Source organism: Asterias amurensis, chromosome 11 (genome assembly GCF_032118995.1).
Source record: "Asterias amurensis chromosome 11, ASM3211899v1".
NCBI lineage: Eukaryota > Metazoa > Echinodermata > Asteroidea > Forcipulatida > Asteriidae > Asterias > Asterias amurensis.
In genome coordinates, this window is record NC_092658.1 from 12,220,479 (window position 1) to 12,241,485 (window position 21,007).

Below are 21,007 nucleotides of genomic sequence, written 5' to 3' on the forward strand. Positions count from 1 at the left end.
TCAACAGTAACAGCGCCCTCAAGTGTTAAAAAAAAGTAAACAAAAAATAATCACTGAACTATGAAAAACAGCTACAGCTCAGCAGGTCAACTCGTTTATTTCTTAACAATCTAAAGGTAAAGTAATACAGAATAGAACGAAAGTATTAAATTGAAGTAAACATTAACTATTGTCTGATAAGTATATACTGATAGTGATAGCGCCATCTTTTGATTCATCCATCTGTCTGTTTATTTTTAGTGGGGTCCGGACAGGAACTCTGATCTGATTTTGCCGATGACACACTGCACTACTAAAGAATTTATTTATTAATGTTTATGCCAGCATTGAGCAAGATGCTTTCTCGCTACCAGGCAGCAATGGTTCTTAGCGGAGTAGGGGATGCTATGGGATACAAGAGTGGCGACTGGGAATTCAACTTCGTCGGCCAAGACATCCACCTCGAGTTGAGGAAACTCGGTGGGCTTAAAGCTCTTAAAATAAAGCGTAAGTTTAGTTTTGATGATCATAACAAAAGTATCGGATTGCTAAGTTTGTGTGGTGGTGATTACCACAGCCCTACCTACCTCCTAGAAAAATAACTATGAATGATGTTTCGTTCCACTATCGTCTCCACGTGGAGGCGATAGCAGAACGAACCTCATCTCAGGACTGGAGTAAACCTACTCCTAGAACTATGCCGTTTCGGTCCGATTTTGGCCTCCCGTGAGGCGATAGCGGAACGAAACCGCATAATTCTAGGAGTAGAGTAAACCCTGCCCATCTCTCTCTTTTTTTTCTTTCTTTTTTTCATAACAAAAAATTAAGCTTGTTAAATCATTGTAGCTGGCAAGCCTACCAATGTTTAGGCTGTTTTGTTTACATTATTTATGACATGGTTCAAGAGTAGTACTACTACTAGTAGAACTATGAGGTTGGTTCTGCTATCGTCTCCACAAATATAACTTCCTTCTTCTCTTTTGTTTTAGTGCCTGACTGGCAAGTCAGCGATGATACAGTTTTACATCTAGCCACAGCAGAAGGTATTAAATATTTTGATGTTTAGCCTACATAAACAAAATGTTTGTATTGTTTTCCTCATTTTGCTAAAATAATTGTCATCTCACTGAGATGAAAATTTATTTTGTTTGCTAATTTCTCAAAAACTATAGCACCCAAGCAAGTAATATTTTGAGGGTTCCCAAGATTTTTGCCATGATCATTATCTGTAAAGTTTAATTAAACCATGAAAGTTGAGTGTGAATCTGTGCCGGAAGTATGTGTTTTGTGTCATCCAAATAGTAGCCAAACCTTTTAAATCTCTGCATAATGTCGTAACGCCTAAAAGGGACCATTTTCTATATTAGCTTTGCTTCATATACGATCCTTCTGCAGTGTCACATTTGTTTGCATAGTTCTTACCAACCTACGTTTTGAAACATGTACTTTGCATTTCATAATGACTTAGGGCCTACTATTGATGCCTTTTTGTCTTTTTGATGCTGACTGGAAAACGAATGAACTTTAAACCTTAAACCTTGATCTGTCTTTTCTCCCATTATAGCTCTAGCAACCAATAAACCAGTTGGTGATGGCCTATTTGCAGAGATCGCTTTTCACTACAAAAAAGGAGGCACCGAAGACATGAAAGGAAGGGCCCCAGGTAATGTATGCTTATTGCTTACTCTTCATAGATTGATTGTGTGCAAAAGGCCCTTTCACATGAGCACCAGTAACAAGGGTCCTCAGTTATTTGGATACGGTTGTCTGTTACTTTGTTCGATTTGGGTCGCATTCGTTTAACAAGCTTCTTAAAACACAAACTGTAAAAAAATAAAAAATTCTTCGAACTTATTATTATTTTTTTTTTATATATATATATATTTTTTTTTGGGGGGGGGGGGGGGTAGGGCTGGGGGATTAATGCTTGATGCTTGTTCATTATACCTGAACACTTTCTTATATGCTCTGTGCATGAGAGTAATTATATTGCCATAGCAAGGTTCCTTGCTTATATTTATTTTTATCTTATTACACTTAGCACAGCAATAAATTATTGTGGACATAATCACTTCAGATTTTCAGCCAGCGGTATCTAAAAATAGCTACCACCTTTTGAAATGAAATGTTCACAGGTTAGTTTGTATAATCTCATAACATAAGATTAAAACTGAACTGAATACATATGCATGTTTTACAAACACTTGATGTCCTGTTTTTTGTTTTCTTCACACCATGTAGGTGCAACAACAATGAATGCACTCTATCAATTAATGCCAATGTCTCCGAAGGGATACATCATTCCATTTAACAATAGGTATGTGTTTAAAAGTTTAGAGTTTAAAACTTTGCTCAGTTTGAGAACAAGCAAGAGAGGTTGACAGTAGTCAGAGGTTTCAAAAATATTCAGTTGTGTGCCTGGAAGAAGGGCTTACTTAAATGGCTCCCGACAAAACAAATGTAGCACTACTGTTACATTTTTGTTGTGGAGACGACATGTGTCCTCATTCCAATGCAGAAGTTAACCTTCCTATGGTGACTAATGAATGTCAGAAAAACCAATTAAAATATCACACTCAGTTGTCTTTCAACACAATTTTGCTTTCTCAAGTAATTTTCATTTCCTTCTACCACGCACCTGTCATTTTAATTTAGAAGGCAGACAGTTAGAACATGGCTAACAGCTTCTTTTATGGGAAGCAAGCTTGAAGTCATAATGGTGTGTGAACCATCAACTATTACCTGGGCGGATGGTATAGAAATAGGCTGGGACTACTACTTTAGCTTATAGGATCGTAATTAACTGTACTACCGCGGAGTCAGTCTTGGGTTGGTCTCTTGTAATTGTGGTTCTTATTTACCTGGTATAGTAGCAGTGCCAACGTCCGTTGGACAAAAAAGAACATTGAATGAATTGCTTCTTTTTGACAACAGCTTCAAGGCTTTGGAGTACTGCCAATGCCACCAGTATCAAGAGCAAGTTCAAGTGTGCACCATGGTTAACTTAAAGTTGACTATCTTGACTCAAACCCAGACTACTAGTGGATCATCGGTTAACTGCTGTGGTCGACCATTTTGATCCAGCCTCATGACCATGGTTTCTTTGCTGGTCCCGATAGCCTGTTCCATTCTAACAAGTGTAAATCATAGAGAGGAACCAGTGTCACCCAGGGGTATAAATGGGTACCTGCGAGGGTAGAGGTTGATATTGTGTATGAAAAGCCACAAGCGCCTTACAGGCAGCTCAGGGCTGTATACTCCAAAGGGTGCTGAGAAACATTTAAGAAGGGATGTTACTGGCCCTATGACCAGGGCACTAATGTAAAGCACATTGATACGGTTATTGTGAAATGCGCTTGACTAGGCTTCCAAGTGAGTCTGTCGAGTGAGTGTTTCATTGCGCACATTCAGTGTTTCATTGCGCAGTCAGTAGTTGACTAAATGTGTGCACACGTACTTGCTCAATAAAGTATAGCCAGCATAGGAGTTTTTGCAAGGGGGAGGCTTTTGTGTCACTAGGTTGCAATAGAATCATATTGTTTTGAATATGCTGGGCAAAAAAATGCATATCAAGTAACCACAAGGGAAACTGACGGTAAATTTTAAAGATTCTTTGAAATTTCTGATACAGAGGAGGTGGATGTGGGGCCGCAATGCGAGCCATGTGTATAGGTCTGAGATATAACAGACCAGAGCAACTAGAAGACCTTATAGCTGTGAGTGTAGAGAGTGGTCGGATGACACATAACCATCCAACCGGATTCCTTGGGAGCTTAGCGAGTGCTCTTTTCACTGCTTTTGCTGTGCAAGGCAAACCAGGTATGTCAAGTTGTACCTCCTTGTGTTATTGGAGCAATGGAACTATATTTAAATGCACTGGACCTGTTGGGTAATTGTCAAAGACTGTTATTCTCACTTGGTGTATCCCAACATTTGCATACAAGAACAGTCTGAGAATTTGGGCGCAATTGGTCAATGAAGTTGTAAGAAAAAACACCCTTGTTACACAAACTTGTGTGCTTCCAGATACCTGAGAAAGGCTTCAGGCCTAAAGTCTTTCTCAGATTTAGATATTTTAGTGAGAAATTACCTCTTTCTCAAAAATCTTATTTGGAGGGTAACGTTTCTCACAATGTGTTATACTATCAATTCTTTTGACTGTGTTCTTTCTCTGTGACATTTGATACTCCTTATATTGTCATAATAGCTGTGTCTCAGAATTGTTTTTAAAATTAATCTGGGGACAAATCTGTGATGGGCGGCACAATGTATTTTTGCTCAGAGTGCTGGGCAAAAACTACGAGTTCTGGCGAGGCTCACCCAGCACCGCCAACTGTGGCTACAACATTGATAGCCACAACCCATGTAGGATGTTATTGACTGTTTCCATCTACATAAATTACTTGTCTGTTGTTGAAACAGTCTATCAGTGGGGAGCAGCACTGATGAGTACACTGCCTAAAGTCATGGAATACATCAAGTCCGTTGGTAGAGATGTGGAACAAAATGAGTCCAAGTGGTGAGTTGTTGCTCAAAATTTCCTTTTTAATTTCTTCTTTATTGAGACATTGGTGGCATGCCATGGCGGAGTGGTTAAGAACATCGAACTTAACCTCTGGGCCCAATTTCACCAGAACAAGGTTTACCAGCTAATTAACTGCCAATTTGTGACTGCTATCCCGCTTATTACTTAACAATTTCAAATAACTATTAAGTAATATTTTCTGTAATAGATGTTAAATTTGCATCTGGGTAGAATATTAATTTTGGTTTTTACCCATACACTGATGTGTGTTAGCACTGTTTACTCAGTACATTCCCGAGTCCTGTGACAAAATATTTTCTGCTCAAAGTAGCTCTATAAAATTGGGCCCTGGTGTTTCTGATCAGCAGAGTGTGGGTTCAAGCACTATGATTGGTAGTGCATGTAAAAGAACCTAGAGCAAATTTTGGGTTAACATCTCTGTTTCTGGTTCACATAGCAAGCACCCTTGTTCACAAGTTGCCTCAGGTTTGTGAGCTACAGTGATTATTGATTCATAAATACCTCAGACAATTTCGCTATTCCTATTGGTGGAGAGCACGTCACGTGGGTGTGTATAAACCTTTGTTTATGACCGGTAAAAAGTGTTAATTCTTGGGCGTGACACGACCTTGCACCTGTTCTTATAAGACAGTTTCTTCATTCCTATTGGTCGAGAGCAACGGCTGAAACAGTTGTGCCACATCACGCAATATGCGCGACGCGCACAGCATTCCCGTTTTAAGAAGTTGTTTACCCGAGGGCAGCGGAGGGCTTTACCATTCATAGCTGGAGGGGTGTTGTGTTGAAAGAAATCATTAACAATTATAATTTTTGCATTTATTTTACTTTTTGACCAAAAAGTGATGTTTTTGACCGAAATCGGTTTTCAACTAGTGGTTTAAACCCGCCAAGGCCTGGTTCTTTATAATTTATCAAGAACCAGGCCTCGTTGGGATTAAACCACTAGTTGAAAACCTCTTCACCACACATTGATTCCCTTATTAAGTTCACTTATGAGGCATCCTTGGTTTCATTTAAACCAATTCCTTTTTAAAAAGATCATTGACAACTTCTAGTTTTACAGATTGTTCTTGTTATTTTCATTGTCTGTAGATGATAATTTTTGTAGGTCACTCAGGTAGAGTTGTTTCAAATTTTGTATAAAAAAACCACATTTTACTTTCTCTCTAGGAATTACTTTGAAGAAAAATGGAAAAGCTACTTGGATCTACGCGGCATCTCTGACGGAACAAGTGGCCCCAAGTTCCCTGAAGTGTACGGCATCAAAGAGAGGGATGAGTTTTACAAGTCGGTTAGCTTCTCCGGCTGGGGTGGTGCAAGCGGCCATGATGCCCCGATGATTGCGTGAGTATGAAAACTTTTTCAACTTGTATAGGATTTGAGGCATTGCATGGTGAGGTATCAATATGTATTTGGTTTGCGGTAACACCATGTGTGTATCTACTTGCCAGGTAGAGTTTGATATAAACAGGCCCACTTCTCTCTTATCTCTTCAGTCTCCTGACGATGACTAGAGCAAGCTAGTCGAAATGTTGAGACCAATTCAAGAACTGACTCAGCGGTAGTGTAGTTAATTACGATCCATAAGCTAAAGTAGTAGTCTCGCCAGTTTTCTATACCTTCGGCCCAGGTAGTAGTTAAAAAGCAGGACACTTCTTTTCAGAACTGAGATTTCTCCCGAACATCTGATAAATCTACTTCGCGGTAGTAGATTAAGGAAAGACAGTTCTCTAAGAACAAACTCTACCTGCCAAGTAGATACACACATGGTGATACCGCAAACAAAATATAATTATTAACTTGGATTCTGGTTAACCTGTGTGTGTCATGAGTTACAGATCAGTCGCCAGGTTGAGCAAGATGCTTTACTAAAATAGCTTCTCTGCTGGGACATAAATTGGTACCTTCAAGGGTAGAGGTTGATATTGTGTATGAAAAAGCCTTTGGAGCGCTACGGTTGCCCAGGTTGTATACTCCCCGGCCAGGGAGCTGAGCAAGATTAAAGGAATTGGCCCAATGACTAGTGTAAAGGGCATTGATATCGCTATTGTAAAATGTGCGAAATAAAAAGATATTTTTATTATTATTAATTACAACTCACTCTGTGGCAGTTAAGTTTATTAAGTGAGAAGTCCCATCGATCCACTAAGCAAAAGAAAAGTCCTGGCCAATTTCCTACCTTCCTACTTGTTGTGCTATTATCCTTTGGTCCTTAGCTTCTGTTAAAGCCAACAGGACCCAATTTCATAGAGAGCTGCTTAAGCACAAAAATCAGCTAAGCACTACCAAACTATGCTTATCAGACATGTCGTGATAAGGTTACCAGCCATGAACAATTGAACAATGTGTGAATGGTATCCTGCTTCAATTCTGCTTAGCAGAAATGTATCAAGCAATATTTGCTGCTTAAGCAGCTCTATGAAATGGGGGCCCCAGTCAGTTGATCCTTCTGATTGTTACACAGCTATGATGCACTGCTGGGAGCTGGTGACTCTTGGACAGAGTTCTGCCTACGTGGCATTCTACATGGTGGGGATAACGATTCTACCGGTGCCATAGGGGCATGTTGGTGGGGAGCTCTTTATGGGATGAAGGATGTCCCTCTCAAGCATTACAAGGTGGGGACATGCTAACAATTATGCTTGCCAGAACAAGTTCACTTGCTAAATAAAATAAAATATCAAATGTAGAAACTGGGACTGTTCTCCTTATTTTTGCTTAAAGCCATTGGACACTTTCGGTAAACAGTATTATCCAAAGGCTCACACTTCGTGTATCACAACTTATATATAAAATAACAAACCTGTGAAAATTTAGGCTCAATCGGTCATCAGAGTCGGGAGAAAATAACGGGAAAACCCACCCTTGTTTCCGCACGTTTCGCCATGTCATGACATGTGTTTAATATAATTCGTAATTCTCGATGTCGAGAATTGATAATTGTTTTAATGTTTTCTCAAAAAGTAAAGCATTTTATGGAATAATATTTAATATACCCCCTTTGTCACCCTCTTCATTGTTCATCCATAGAGCTTTTTGCCTCTCTCAATCTCTTGCTGGTAACCAACTGAAATTCCATAAGGGTTTCATTGTTACAACTGGTGCCCCATTCATTTTGGCTTAGCAAAGAAATTTGCCGAGCAGTTATTTCTGCTTTAACCACTTTAATGAAACTGGTCCTTGACTGCCATTACACCAGTGTGCTGTTGTCCCCACCTGTGTATTTTGTGTTGTCATTAAAGACAGTGGACACTTTTGGTAATTGTCAAAGACCAGTTTTCTCACTGTATCTCATCATATGCATGAAATAACAAACCTGTGAAAATTTTAGCTCAATTGGTCATCAAAGTTGCAAACAATAATGAAAGAAAAAACATCCTTGTCACACAAAGTTGTGTGCTTTCTTATGCTTGATTTCGAGACCTCAAATTCTAAACTTGAGGTCTCAAAATCAAATTTGAGGAAAATTACTTCTTTCTCAAAAACTACATCAATTTAGAGGGAGCTGTTTCTCACGATGTTTTATACTATCAACGTCTCCCTATAACTTATTTCCCAAGTATAGGTTTTATTCTAAAAATTATTTTGAGTAATTACCATAGTGTCCACTGCCTTTAAGCCTTTGAGAAAGACTCTGTTAGGGTCGAAATAACAGGCCACTAACTATTTTTGTTTCCCATTTCTGTTTTTTTTTTTAGAAATTGGAGTATAGGGCCAGGTTGGAGACAGTGGGGCAGGAACTATACAAGCTCAGCCACCCTGAGTAGCAGTATGGGTCGGACTGTAGAATGGTCCCCTGTCTTATTCCAAGGATTTTCCTCGAAGGGACAGGAAACCTCTGGTAATAGACCCTTCCCATGAAATATGTAAATTGCACATAGCGCCGCGCACGCACTAACGTTTTGGTTGGCAAAATGAGGGAGTATCGCACTGTTTTGTACATGGCTAATAGGTGCGTGACGCAGACGCGATTGCGCATCTGCTGGTGCACAACTCTATGGCGTTTGCCAACCAACAGGGTCTGTACGCATGCGTGAATGTTATTAGCATATTTCATGGAAGGGGTCCATTGTCAAAGACCAGTTTTCTTACTTAGTGTATCCCAAAAATTCATAAAATGACAACTGTGAACATTTTGGCTCAATTGGTCACTGAGGTTGCAAGAGAGTAATAACAGAAAAAAACACTCTTGTTGCACAATCTTTCTTTAGATGCCTAACAAAGACTTCAGGCCTGAAGTCTTTTATTATTTGAATGAGATATTACGTCTTTCTCAAAAACTACGTTACTTCAGGTGGAGCTGTTTTTTCACAATGTGTCATACTGTCAACAGCTCTCTTGTGCTTGTTAACAAGTTTTTCTGCCAATAATTATTTTGAGTAGTTACCAATACACCACATGTAGGACTTTCTGAAATTATCAACAATGACAACTGTGAAGTGAAAGATAAAATGTGCAATAATTTTCTAAGAATCGTGTTGAGATTAAAATAATTTGAATGATGCCGAAAAGATGCAACTCAGCTTCTCACCTTGTTTTTGGTTGAATTGGAGAGTTGAAAAAACGCAACACAAATTCTTGTTGTGCCTAGCACTTTCTGATGAAAAAGCTTGGGTTTCTGGGCCATTTCACAGAGCTTCATAAACACAAAAAGGAGGTAAGCACAACAAAAATTTGCTTACCAGAATAGGATTACCAGCCAAAATAGTATGTCACATGTATAATCTGTGACTGGTATCCTGCTTTTGTTTGCATAGCAGTTGATAATTATTGGGCTCTGGATTTAAGGTTTAATAAGTGAAATAAAGACATGTAGATTTTGTAGTATAGTACAAACAATCTTTTTAAGTAACCGTTTATTATGGTTATTAAGTACGTTGTAGAGTAGAGATTACAAATTGTTGATATTGATTTTAATATAAAATAATACCCTATTTACATATATTTTAGAAACATTTTCTATACATGATGAGCCAGTTATAAAATTGCTTTGAATTAAAAACAATTTTTTGTACAAGATTATTTTACATTATTGTTGAATGTGATTTATTTGATCTGTGCTCTTACTAACAAACCCAAGTAAAAGGCAGGGTATACTTTCGAATCACTGCCTGCAATACGCGCTGCTCATAAAATGCAGGTTAAAGGCCAATTAAGCTGCATTTCCACTGAGTATGCGGATCCTAATAAGCCTGAGCCCAAGCCGCGGTTTGAGAAAGGCCCCCAGGTCTGGCGATCATGTTGACAGAGCTGTCAACATTTACATCTTGCAATCAACAGTCAAGGAGATTTTTTCCAACAAATAGGGAGATACTTAGAAAATATGTTCAACATAATGGGGAAAATTTTCAATAATCAGGAAGACTTTCAAATGTGATCATCAGAACATGGGGCGCTTCGTTTATTGCAGGGAACTTTCTGCAGAATCAGGGAGAGTGTAGCAGCTCTGCCATTGATAAATATTTATATATCCCTGGTGGTACTGATTGTTACTTTAATATGACAGGCCTGGAATTACACAGAATTAGGACTCTCAGGCCTGTATGCTTTGTTTTGAAAGGACAAGGGCACCTAGGCATTTACTCCTCGGTAAAGGGCACCCTTTAAAGTTGTAACTCTAAGTTCTACTGGAGCATTCCTAGGGCACCAAGGCAATGACCAGGGTAGGGGGCATGGATGCCTCCGTAAAGTATCAGGCATGGTCTCTGTTGCCCTATCTATTGGCCACTGGTCCCACTTTATAAAGTTTCAATAGACTGTAAGATTTTATAATTCAAGTGCCCTTTGCAAAATGAAAATGGCCTTGCCCTCTCATAGATGAAATTCCAGGCCAGTATGCTGTACATTGGCTTTCTTCAAGAACAATCTTTAGTCCTTCTTCCCACCTTGCAGCATGTTGTCCCACTGTTTCTTCATGCGCTGTCTCAGAACATTATCCTCATTCCATTTACCTGGAAAAACAAATTTAAAATGGTCTTAATAAAGTATACATGTAAATAAATTTGGCTGTAGATTGCAATAGATTCTAGTCTTATCTAGAGTAAGGACGAGTTACTCGTCCTAACTTACAGTCCACATGTAGGAGTAACCTTGAGTTCTCCTAGGACTAGTCCTAATTCTTTGTGAAATCGTTCCCTGGGCCAAATTTCAGACTGCCTGAAGCATAAAAACCTGCCAAACACGGCAAAATATTGCTTAAAAATAACAGAAACTGGTTACCATGGCCCAATATCGTAAAGCTGTTAACTAGAAAATACTGCTTGACGTAATTTTTCTTTGCTAAGCAAAAATTGAGTCGAGCACCAGCCACAACTATGCAAACATGTAATTTCGGCTGGTTATCTGAATCTGCTAAGCAGTACTAAACTGAAACAAGTTTTTTGGACTTACAAGTTTAATGAAATTGGGCCCAGACAAAATCCCAAAGGTTCCCTTCGCTGCAACTGGTGTCTCACTATATTTTTGCTAAGCAAAGAAACCTGCTAGAACGTATTTTCAGCTTAAAACAGTTTTAAGTTTATGAAATTGGGCACTGATATTCTAGTTTGAAGGTTTGCTTCAAAGTGGGAGGTAAGTCTATGTCTTAGCAGGGATTTGAAATAAGTTATAAAAGTTACTCACTCATAGTACAAATAGCAGATACATTAGGGTGACCAAAAGACAACTAGTCAGCCACCACCTCAGCTCAACATTTCAGTGAGATAGGCCCTATGGGTTGTCGGGTGTTTCCGTATTCATCCAAAGTCTTCCCTGACACTTCAATACAATAATTAGATGAGGTTTTCAGTAACACAGTGACATGTGTGAAAATCTCTTGAGTAATGTTGGTTCGGAAAGGAACTGGTGGTTAACCACTCAACGTTTCGATCAGTATGCTCTGATCGTCTTCGCTGGACATCTAACAACAGAGTCCAGCTATCTCCTGAAGACTATCAGAGCATACTGATTGAAACGTTGAGTTGTCACAGGTTCCTTTTAGAACCAATACAACTCAAAAGAGATTTTCACATGGTGTTCACCGCAAACCTCACCTAATTATAAGCCCATCATACAAAATTTCAGATCATATTCAACACTATACCCTGTACTTACTATCTGCATTTCTTTGCACACCAAACTTTGGAGGGTAACTTTCAGTTGACTTAGATGCCACTTCGTCAGTGTAGGAGCTTGTATTTAAGCTTTTGATATGACTGTGGGCCACACCATTGAAGATATCTTGTCTAAGAGCATTGCCGAGTGCATCGTATAAAGGCTCTGAGGTCAATGCAATATGGTCAGATGGTGATGACTTCACAACCATTCTGCGTCTGGCCGGCTCTTTCGCTTCCATGGATTGGCGGAACTCTTCTGGGTTTTTCAGTAAAGTGTTACATAAGTCCTGCCCGTGAGTGTGCCTGATATTTGCGGGGATGTAGAAAATGTCATCAGATTTCACTTTGTTTGGGAACTCAACTGGGGCAAGGCCAGTACCAGATCTTGATTTCGAACCTCTACCCTGGACAGTTGCGTATTTTTTTCCTTTGTAGGAAAACATGCCACCTTTACCAAGAGCATTCCCAGCATGCTGGTACTTGGAGTTCTTTGCCGGTTGGCGAAATCTCTCGTAATTGTAGTCCATTCTTTGGTCTAAGCCAAGCCTATTGAACTGCTCCCCGAGCGCAATATCTCGTGGGTTGTGTTTGACGTCATTCTGATAGGGGCTATAGTTCCTCTTTGGACTGAATGTGAGAGCTCCGACTGGAATTTGAGGTTTGATCGTGTCTGGATCTGGATTGAAGTGGATGGCATAGTGGCGCATCTCTTCTAGATTCCCACTAGCATGTTTGACTTTGTGAGCCTGTTTTTGTAGTTCTACTTCATTGGCTTTGATAATTGTGTCCGCCTTAGGATCCCTGTAAGACGCCAATTTGTCTGGTTTTGCTGGCGTTGGCAAGGCTTCGGCCTGTCCGGTTTCAGCAAGGGCCTGTTCATCTTTGATCTCGACAATTGTTCCAAAGAGGCTGCGAGGGGGAACTGCTTTGGTACGCTTAGATCTCAGATCCATCACTGACGCTGCCATATTCTTTGATCAAGTTGCTTCTGTCTAAAATAAACATAGAATATTATACATGTATTTATATAAAAAAAAAACAGGATAATGACATTGTGTATTTAATGACTTTTTTAATATTATATTTAACAGCAACACAAAGCATTATTGCTCCTAGTTGCGATAATGTAACCCTCCTCCCGACAGCCAACTCCGGCCTCTCGACTGTCGTCGGGAGGAGGGTTATGTTTAATATAGCAACTATTACTCCTTAGGTGTAACTAGTTAGCAAGGATCAGTAAAAGGGTTGCGACAACTCAACTTTTTCGATCAGTATATGCCCTGATCATCTTCAGGAGAATTGCGCAAATAAATAAATAGTCGAATTGTTGATTTGTTAAATATACTCATCATCATTATCATTATCATACCACCGATTCCAAAAATCCAAGTTCTACCTTCATGACCTTATTCTATGGGTGCGTTCGTTTAGCTTCCCTGGGTCGACCCCGGTGTGTGGTTGTTTTTTTTTTCCAGGACGAACGTGGGTAATTATCTGCACACGTTCGTCCTGGGAAAAAAAAACGTCACACCGGGGTCGACCCAGGGAAGCTAAACGAACGCACCCTAATAAAAGAACTATCCATTCAAACAATGTTTCATTCACACTTCTTTGCACTCCCAATCCCAGTCCCACCATGCAAAGTTTAAAATCCTACTTTTTAAGATGTGCATTTGTCATTTGCAGCTGAGAAAGTGAAAGAATGACTGAACGAACCAAAAACAATATGATCAATTTAATTTACCAACCAAACAAACAAGTAAAAATAAAATCATCAACAAAAACAACAGCAAGCAAGCAAGATTCAAGAAAAGTGCAAGTTGAATTTGAAAAACAAATAGTGATGGATTAATTGTTTCCTATGATGTGCCACGCATGCCGCCGTAATCTCATTTTTAATAAACCTTACCGTTCTTCTTTAATTATTTCTCGTTAAATTTTTGACCAAAATCTTCGTTCGTGACATGTCACCGGATTCATGTCCTGTGTTTTTCTCGCGAATACACGTCAACGTACACACGATGGGGATTTCCTCCCAGTGTGCCTGTTGCTAAGGTGTTGCTAAGGGAATTCCCATCCTCTTTCAATTAGTTTCGATCATATTTTTGTATTAAATAAATATTTAATTAATTTATTTCAAAACAAATATTATTGCATTCAATATTACATAGTTTCAAAAAGTCAATTAAGATGGTTTTTATTATTTAATACAGTGTTTTATCACAGTGTGCATAAGAAAAAACAGTATGGTTCTGTTTAGCTGTGATTCTTTATCGTATGTATTTGTATTGGGGTGTGCAGGTGATCGGCCAACCATTTATTGCACGCGTTTGCCCATCAAAAAGAATCCACGACACGGTGACAAGACTCTTCAATAGGAGGGTAAGGTTAATAATCTAAAATGAACGCAAAATGACTGTACACAACTTGTGCCTCATATTAAGAAGGAATGAAGGAATGAAATTTGAATTGGAATCACGGCAGTCTATTTCATGTGGTTTTCCCATCCTTGCTTGATGGTTTTCCAGATGAATTTCTAAAACTCACTCACACACACCACCACCATATTGATATAGCGCCCTCTGTTGATAAAACTGCACTTCTGACTTGGCCACAGTGAATGAGTGAATAAAGGGTTAATATTTTGTTAAAACACTTTCGTAAGAGGGATTTGTTGATGCATTTTTAGACTTTATGTACCTTTATGCTATATGAGCATTATGTACTCGGCAATTACCGAAGTTCAAACATCACAGGCATATTACTCGCGTGGGATTCAAACCCACGACCTTTTATTTTCAATTATACTTTATAGAGCCGTGTCTTACCATGGAGGAAGGTCTTACCTACTAGCTACACAAGTGACCACTGAGATTGCCCCATGCTACTTCTAGAAACTATAAGGCTCCCCTGTGAGCCTTATAGGGGTCTAATATTTTAGGCCTCCTTAATGCTATACGTTTTTCAAATCAGCGATTTGACGATGTTTTTATATTTCACTCAACAAAAAGGAAAAAGCATTATGAATGTATATGAGTATGTGGGGAAAGTTTTGGTAGTGTAGTACAAAAGAAACTTTAGTTATTGCCGGCTGACGGTCGTAAAACTTTCACCTATCAATGCTGATTTGAAAAAAGTATAGCATTAAGGAGGCCTAAAATATTAGACCCCTATAAGGCTCACAGGGTAGCCTTATAGTTTCTAGAAGTAGCCCCATGCCATAGCAAGAGGCAGTTCTAATCCTATATTTTTGCAGTGGTTACACTCACTCTAGAATTGCAAAAGGTTGTGGGTTTCGAATCCCACCCAAGTATGCTTGTGATATTTTTGATATTCTTTATCCCCAAAGCAAATTTAACAACATTAACCTGTTGTGTTTTCGTGTCTTGCAGCATTACATAACTGATAAGAGCAACTGCAACGATGGCTCTTCGTCTGAAAGTACTCCTAACTTCTCTATCATCGCTAAGGCAGTACCAGACTAGAGGTACACCCGCTGCCACTCGGATCTTGAATAGTGCTGTATCAGAACAAAGCAGGTAAAGGTTTAATTAAAAGCAAAGGACACCTTTGGTAATTTGAGACCAGTATTGTCACTTAGTGTATCCCAACATATGTATAAAATAACAACTTTTACTCAATCGCTCAAGTTACAAGAGAATAATGAAAGAAAAAAACCCCTTATATTGCACAAATTTGTGTGCTTTGATCTGCGTAATAAAAAGGCTTCAGGCCTGAAGTCAAGCTTGCCGAAGGCTAAAAGCCACGCCTGGTAAAGGGTAGGCCCACTTGGGTTGCCAATGCCAATCCAATCCTTGGCCACATGTCGGGACATATTTTGTCTTTTAAAAGCTTATCGATAACAAATTTAAGGTGCTTTTTTAACGGGCGTCAGTGGTTTAAACCAGCTTAATGTGGGCTGAGTGGATACAAAAAAACAACCATAAAAATGTTTGCATCCTCACTCCGCCCACAGCCTGGAAGGCTAATGACGTCATGATTTGATTGGCTCAGTACACATTGAGGAAAATGGAGGATGTGGTAAATTATTATTTGAAATACGGACTGGATGTTAAATTTGATTTTGAGTCTGTGCGTCACTATCTAGAAATTGTATTTTCTTCCTAGAAAGTTATCAACTGCAGAACCACCCTCATATGAAGAGTTCAACGTCCAGGATAAAGACGATTTCAATGAGAGGGTTTTAAAAAGCCCAGTTCCAATCATGGTTGACTTCCATGCAAGGTAAGCGGAAAACTCACTAGATGAGTATGGGGAAGACAAAAATCTATCTTTGTATTGATCAGTAGGTTGAACATTACATTTCCTTAGTGTTTTAGAATCAACTGTTAGTGATCCTACTATTTTTGAAATAATGATGTATTCTACACTGACAACTCATCTGGAGATGAATCTTAGTGCTTTGTGAAATCGGCCTCTCATCCAGGAGAAAACTAAACTTACATCTTCCAGTATTCACACTTGGTGTATCCCAACATATTAAAGTAACAAACCTATGAAAAAATTTAGGCTCAATTCGTCGTCTAGTTTGCAAGAGAAATAAGAAAGAAAAAACACTCTTGTTGCACAATTTTCTGTGCTTTCAGATGCATAATAGGTGTGAATTCTTTAATTATTTGGGTGAGAAATTACCTCTTTCTCAAAAACTATCTTACTTCAGAGTGAGCCGTTTCTCACAATGTTTTGTGCTAAGATTTTATGCTAACAATTATTACCAATAGTGTCCACTGCCTTTAAAAACATTTTCTTTTTTCCCTGCTTCTGCTCTCTTTCCAGTTGGTGCAAACCATGCCATGCACTTGCCCCTCGTCTTCAAGAGGTTATATCAGAGAGACCAGGGCGGGTTCAGCTGGCTAAAATAGACGTTGATGAGCACGGAGACCTAGCCATGGAGTATGACGTTAGCTCTATCCCTAAGGTTATTATGTTTAAAGAGGGCAAGGTCGCTGGCGAGTTTATCGGCCTGATGGAGAAGGACAAAATAGAAAGTTTTGTTGATCGATTGACATTATAACATGATTAGTTAGTGAATAGTTAGTATAATCCAGACTGAATACAAAAACGTCTTTGCCTGTCATCACATTATAGGCCTGGAATTTCATCTTTGAAAGGACAAGGCCTTTTTCATCTTGCAAAGGGCACTTCCTTGAAAAAAACTCAATGGGAAACTTTTGAAGGAGCACCAAGGCCAACTCCAGGGGCAAAACAAGCCATGGCCTCCATGGCCTGCCTGTTCCAGGCTTTCATTAAAGGCATTGTATAGGGTATACCTTTTTTTTTTTTTTTAACCGTTTGATTGTTTTAATCCTATATAAATTTAGTTGTATACAATAAAATTTGCAATCGTCATGTTTTTAAGATTTCACTGAAAATCCAGGGTGAATATGTCAACGCAGGAAGAATATAATAATAATAATAATAATAATAATAATAATAATAATAATAATAATAATAATAATAATAATAATAATAATAATAATAATAATAATAATAATAATAATAATAATAATAATAATAATAATAATAATAATAATAATAGTAATAATAATAATAATAATAATAATAAACGGCATTTAAAATACGCTCTACTTAGAAAACTAAATCACAGCGCTTACAAAAATATTTAGTACAGGAAAATAAATAAATAAATTAATGAAAAATCAGTTGAATTAAATCATCTTATATTCAAGTTTTTGGCACAATAAAAAGTGATATCTTTTCCATAACCACAGTACTTGAAAGTGAAATGTTTCTCAAAATGCATTTTACAACCTAAAGCTGCTGTACTTCTTACCATGTAGGTTTTTGATTAATTTTCAGTTATTACGTGTACAGACCCTATGATGCACTCATTTTCGTAAAGATTTTATATAGTTGGTAAGACACTGGTAGAATTGCAAAGGTCGCAGAATCCAATCCCAACCTAGTGAAAAGCCTGTGATGTTTTTCACAGAGCTTGGGAAAGTACAGAGTATACAGTGCTAACACAAATTCTGCATTTATTGTTTTCTGCATGTATATGTTTACTGTATTTTCTAATGGGTGTTTTAATTGTATGGATTTCAATATGTTTTCTATTAATTGTTCAGCGCCCAGGAGCATGTTTACATGGATAGGCGCTATATAAATTTCCATTATTATTATTATTATTATTATCTGTGTAAGGGGTAAAACAAGGGTAAAACCAAAATTAACGTTAATAGAAAAAGACAACATGGGTCAGGTGGTGGAAGTATGTTCGCAAAGTGGTGGCCTCTAATTTGGTTAAATATAATTTCTTTGATTTGAATTAAGCATGGGACCAGTTCAGAGCCGTGTTTTGAGAGAGTTGCAATAACTTGAGATTAGAATCAGCCCAAAAATGAATTTGCGCATACCGGGTACCAGACTAGACTGTACATTAGGCCGTGTCCGATTTGGTGACTTCGGCTACAGCTACGGCTAGGGCGTGCGCGTCTGCTATTCTTCAACACTGACAGACGCGCTGATCTAGCCGTAGCTGTAGCCAAAGTCGCCAATTCGGACACTAAAACTAATCCCTTCATGTTGCAACTCTCTCAATACTCAGGCTCTCAAGAAGAAAATTTAGTAGTTTTCAGAAATTAACACAATAACTTATTTGGTATTTGGGAACAATGGGGATACGTTAACCATATTATTCACTTTAACCCATATAGGTATGTAACTTAATTCAAACAAGTATTTGAGGAAAACCCTTTTCATACTTCTTTTTATTTATTGTTGTTCCTAGTGCTTTTCCACTCAGTCGTTGTTAAATTTCCAGTCAATTTGTTTTCCCTGTCAGTTTTTCCCTTTCAATGTTTTCCTCGTTACAACTAATCTATGTTTTCCCTGGCCAATGTTTCTATGTTGGTGTTTTTCCACTCATTGTAAGTCTATAATTTCATCTTCGAGAGGGCAAGGCTATTTCTATTTTGCAAAGATCGCATTGGAAAAGTCTATGGGAAACTGTTGATAGGTGGACATAGGACAGAACAAGTGTCCACGGAGGCCATGGTCTCCATGACTCCTGTGTAATTAAAAAAAAAATCCATTCTTGGTTTTCCCTACACTGTTTTCCGTGCGTGCTGGAAACTTTCAAACTTTACACACATTTAACATGTGAGTCCGAAAAAACAAACAAAAGCACTAATCAATCAAATTCTCTGATGTAACATAAAGATGGGATTTGTCTTGCTTGCAAAAGCTATGCCAATATTAATCTGTACTTTGGCCTAGTGATGGCTAGCCTTTTGTCAAGGCCTTTGTGTCTTGGAGAGCTGCGATCCCAAGTAACTGGAATGGTAGACCACGCTCGCAAGTGGCAAATCGCCACTCGACTCGCCTACGTCGTCTCCCCTTCAAGTCGCTCCTTTGTTTACGCCACGAAGGCCTGGACAAAAGGCTAAGGCCTGACTGACACATTACTCTATGTTTGCAGAATAAAATTTGACATGCATCCATTCTGAACGGAACCTCTCTGAAGAATAACTTAATGTTATGTTCCCTTTTTCAAAGAGCACAATATTATGCCTGATGTGTTCAATCTAACGTAAAGTAACGATAGAATTGTCTATGTACAACATTGTGTGTTTTCATTCAATTTTAATCATGATCTTTTCTGTGCACAAATTATAAAAGAATTTCAATAGTTATATGTAATGAATAAGAGCACTTAATGATGGTTATTAGTCAGCTATTTTGGAAATAAATTATCCAACATTTTAAAGACTGTTGTATTCCTTTGTTTAATGTGTGATTGGTTTTTTGGTTTCTTTTTTAAGTGTTCACCTTTGAAAATCTGTTTGGAATAGACCTTTTTTTCACATGTTGTCATATCAGTGGGGCACCCTCACCCAAAAGTAAAAAAGCGGTTGTTCATTGGCCAAACCTGTGCGCCACGCGTTCAAATCTGTGTGTTTTGATTGTTTCATCGTTGTTTTACCTAAGATGGCAGTTGGGAAATGTCAATGCACAAGGTCTGTCCCTAATTCAGGCTTTTAAAAAAAATACAAATTCAATACACAATCAACAGAGAAGACTTAGAAACAAAAAATTGACCAAGAGTTGATTGGTTGATTGACTGATTGATTGATTGATTGATTGATTGATTGATTGATTGATTGATTGTTTGACTGATTGTTTGATTGATTGATTAATTGAAACAAATACAGCAAGAACATGTCAAAAAGACATACACAACAGGAGAAAAACAATGAAATAAGATAAACCAAAAAAGATCGCAAAAAAAAAACTGCACAAAATTATCCAAGGATAACCCCAAAAAGCCAATAACTCAGACTTATTTCCATTCGGTCCTTACGAAAAACATGAATATAAGCAAAAAAACAAACAGCAGCCCAGGAATTGCCATGAAAGAGAACTAGCTGACTATCTAAAAGAGCAATTCCTTTGAAGTTTTAAAACAAGTGAATTAACAGCTAGCAGACGACACTTTATTTACTGTTACGTTTTGTGAACACTTGGGGGCGTTAGTCTACATGTGACGTAATTTTTACCCAGAAATCCTTCTTCTTTATCATCACGTAAGTAGAAGTCTATACTTGGAATTACTCTTTAAAAATCATCAAAAATCTGTGCAATCCGTTCATGTTAAATTATATTTTTTACATATTCTCATACACTTTAAATGTGTGCTTTATTTGGTGCTTATTTTATTATAGATTGAATTGTTATTTTGGGTGGTTTTGGTGGTTAATATTGCCGTCAATTATAATAATATTGTGACAATGTACAAATTTGGGAGCGGCTGTTCCGCTGGTGCGCTTTCTTCAAATAGATTGTGAATGGTTGTGTGCGCTGTGGTACCAGCCTTTTCATAATGTGAATGGTCAAATAATTTCCGTATTAGACTTCTTCTTTTGTACTACTGGTTTGTGAGATAAAATTGTACTTGCCAAGATGAGATATGCTTTGTTTTGTTAGTCACTGTTTTTCCATGGAGTAATCAGTAAGGTTTTACTGAGTAATAAAAAAAGGCAATTGATGAAAAAATTTTCGCCCTACTAACTACATTTGTGTGTTTGGTTTGATGACTGAGCATGCTGAGTGCTGCCGCTGGGTCTGGTACACTGGGCTGAGGGAAAAGCCATTTGGTTTTACATTTATAATATTAAAATTATTTCATGCGAATGGCCAACATTTGATTGGGAAGTGAGGAGAAAAGCCAATTTCGCATTTGTTCGCATGAAGTATGATGATTGATAGGTTAAAAAGTATCACAATCAAGAAACAACCAGGAATGGTAAAATTAGAGCTTTGGCTTTGGATAAAAGTTTGTTTTCCCTTTCAAGTTTCTTTAATTTAATTCACAGACAGCAACATTACAAAGAAAATAAACAAATGT

At 38.1% G+C, this 21,007-nt stretch overlaps 3 protein-coding genes across 5 annotated transcripts; 2 read left to right on the top strand and 1 right to left on the bottom strand.

Moving 5' to 3' along the window:
* The first annotated feature begins 43 nt into the window (after positions 1-43).
* LOC139943708 (ADP-ribosylhydrolase ARH1-like) lies at positions 44-8,357 on the top strand. 2 transcript variants are annotated; one of them, XM_071940452.1, is made up of 10 exons: positions 44-116; positions 241-486; positions 969-1,022; positions 1,544-1,642; positions 2,221-2,296; positions 3,611-3,798; positions 4,402-4,498; positions 5,696-5,869; positions 6,990-7,143; positions 8,224-8,357. In XM_071940452.1, exons 2-10 carry the CDS (start codon positions 312-314, stop codon positions 8,290-8,292), a joined length of 1,086 nt encoding a protein of 361 aa, XP_071796553.1. In that variant the 5' UTR covers positions 44-116; positions 241-311; the 3' UTR covers positions 8,293-8,357. The 2 variants fall into 2 exon arrangements, with proteins under 2 accessions (XP_071796553.1, XP_071796554.1); XM_071940453.1 differs by having other exon boundaries at positions 54-116; positions 325-486.
* Positions 8,358-10,335: 1,978 nt separating this feature from the next.
* Positions 10,336-13,665, bottom strand: LOC139943711 (uncharacterized). 2 transcript variants are annotated; one of them, XM_071940456.1, is made up of 3 exons: positions 13,529-13,665; positions 11,618-12,607; positions 10,336-10,476 (listed from the first exon to the last, which is right to left on the bottom strand). In XM_071940456.1, the coding sequence occupies exons 2-3, from the start codon at positions 12,585-12,587 to the stop codon at positions 10,394-10,396; spliced, it is 1,053 nt and encodes a 350-aa protein (XP_071796557.1). In that variant the 5' UTR covers positions 12,588-12,607; positions 13,529-13,665; the 3' UTR covers positions 10,336-10,393. The 2 variants fall into 2 exon arrangements, with proteins under 2 accessions (XP_071796557.1, XP_071796556.1); XM_071940455.1 differs by having other exon boundaries at positions 11,618-12,611.
* Positions 13,666-13,899: 234 nt separating this feature from the next.
* LOC139944508 (thioredoxin, mitochondrial-like) lies at positions 13,900-19,357 on the top strand. Its single transcript, XM_071941545.1, has 4 exons — positions 13,900-14,001; positions 15,012-15,158; positions 15,748-15,864; positions 16,417-19,357. The coding sequence occupies exons 2-4, from the start codon at positions 15,043-15,045 to the stop codon at positions 16,652-16,654; spliced, it is 471 nt and encodes a 156-aa protein (XP_071797646.1). The 5' UTR covers positions 13,900-14,001; positions 15,012-15,042; the 3' UTR covers positions 16,655-19,357.
* Positions 19,358-21,007: the final 1,650 nt, after the last annotated feature.

Bases quoted from the DNA above. Each gene is read 5' to 3' on its own strand.
- LOC139944508 (XM_071941545.1), top strand. From the start codon at position 15,043: ATGGCTCTTCGTCTGAAAGTACTCCTAACTTCTCTATCATCGCTAAGG. The intron at 15,159-15,747 runs GTAAAGGTTTAA...TTTTCTTCCTAG, and splicing joins GCTGTATCAGAACAAAGCAG to AAAGTTATCAACTGCAGAAC. The intron at 15,865-16,416 runs GTAAGCGGAAAA...CTCTCTTTCCAG, and splicing joins ATGGTTGACTTCCATGCAAG to TTGGTGCAAACCATGCCATG.
- LOC139943708 (XM_071940452.1), top strand. From the start codon at position 312: ATGTTTATGCCAGCATTGAGCAAGATGCTTTCTCGCTACCAGGCAGCA. The intron at 2,297-3,610 runs GTATGTGTTTAA...TTTCTGATACAG, and splicing joins ATCATTCCATTTAACAATAG to AGGAGGTGGATGTGGGGCCG. The intron at 3,799-4,401 runs GTATGTCAAGTT...TTGTTGAAACAG, and splicing joins TGCTGTGCAAGGCAAACCAG to TCTATCAGTGGGGAGCAGCA.
- LOC139943711 (XM_071940456.1), bottom strand. From the start codon at position 12,587: ATGGCAGCGTCAGTGATGGATCTGAGATCTAAGCGTACCAAAGCAGTT. The intron at 10,477-11,617 runs GTAAGTACAGGG...TTGTTTTTCCAG, and splicing joins TGTGCAAAGAAATGCAGATA to GTAAATGGAATGAGGATAAT.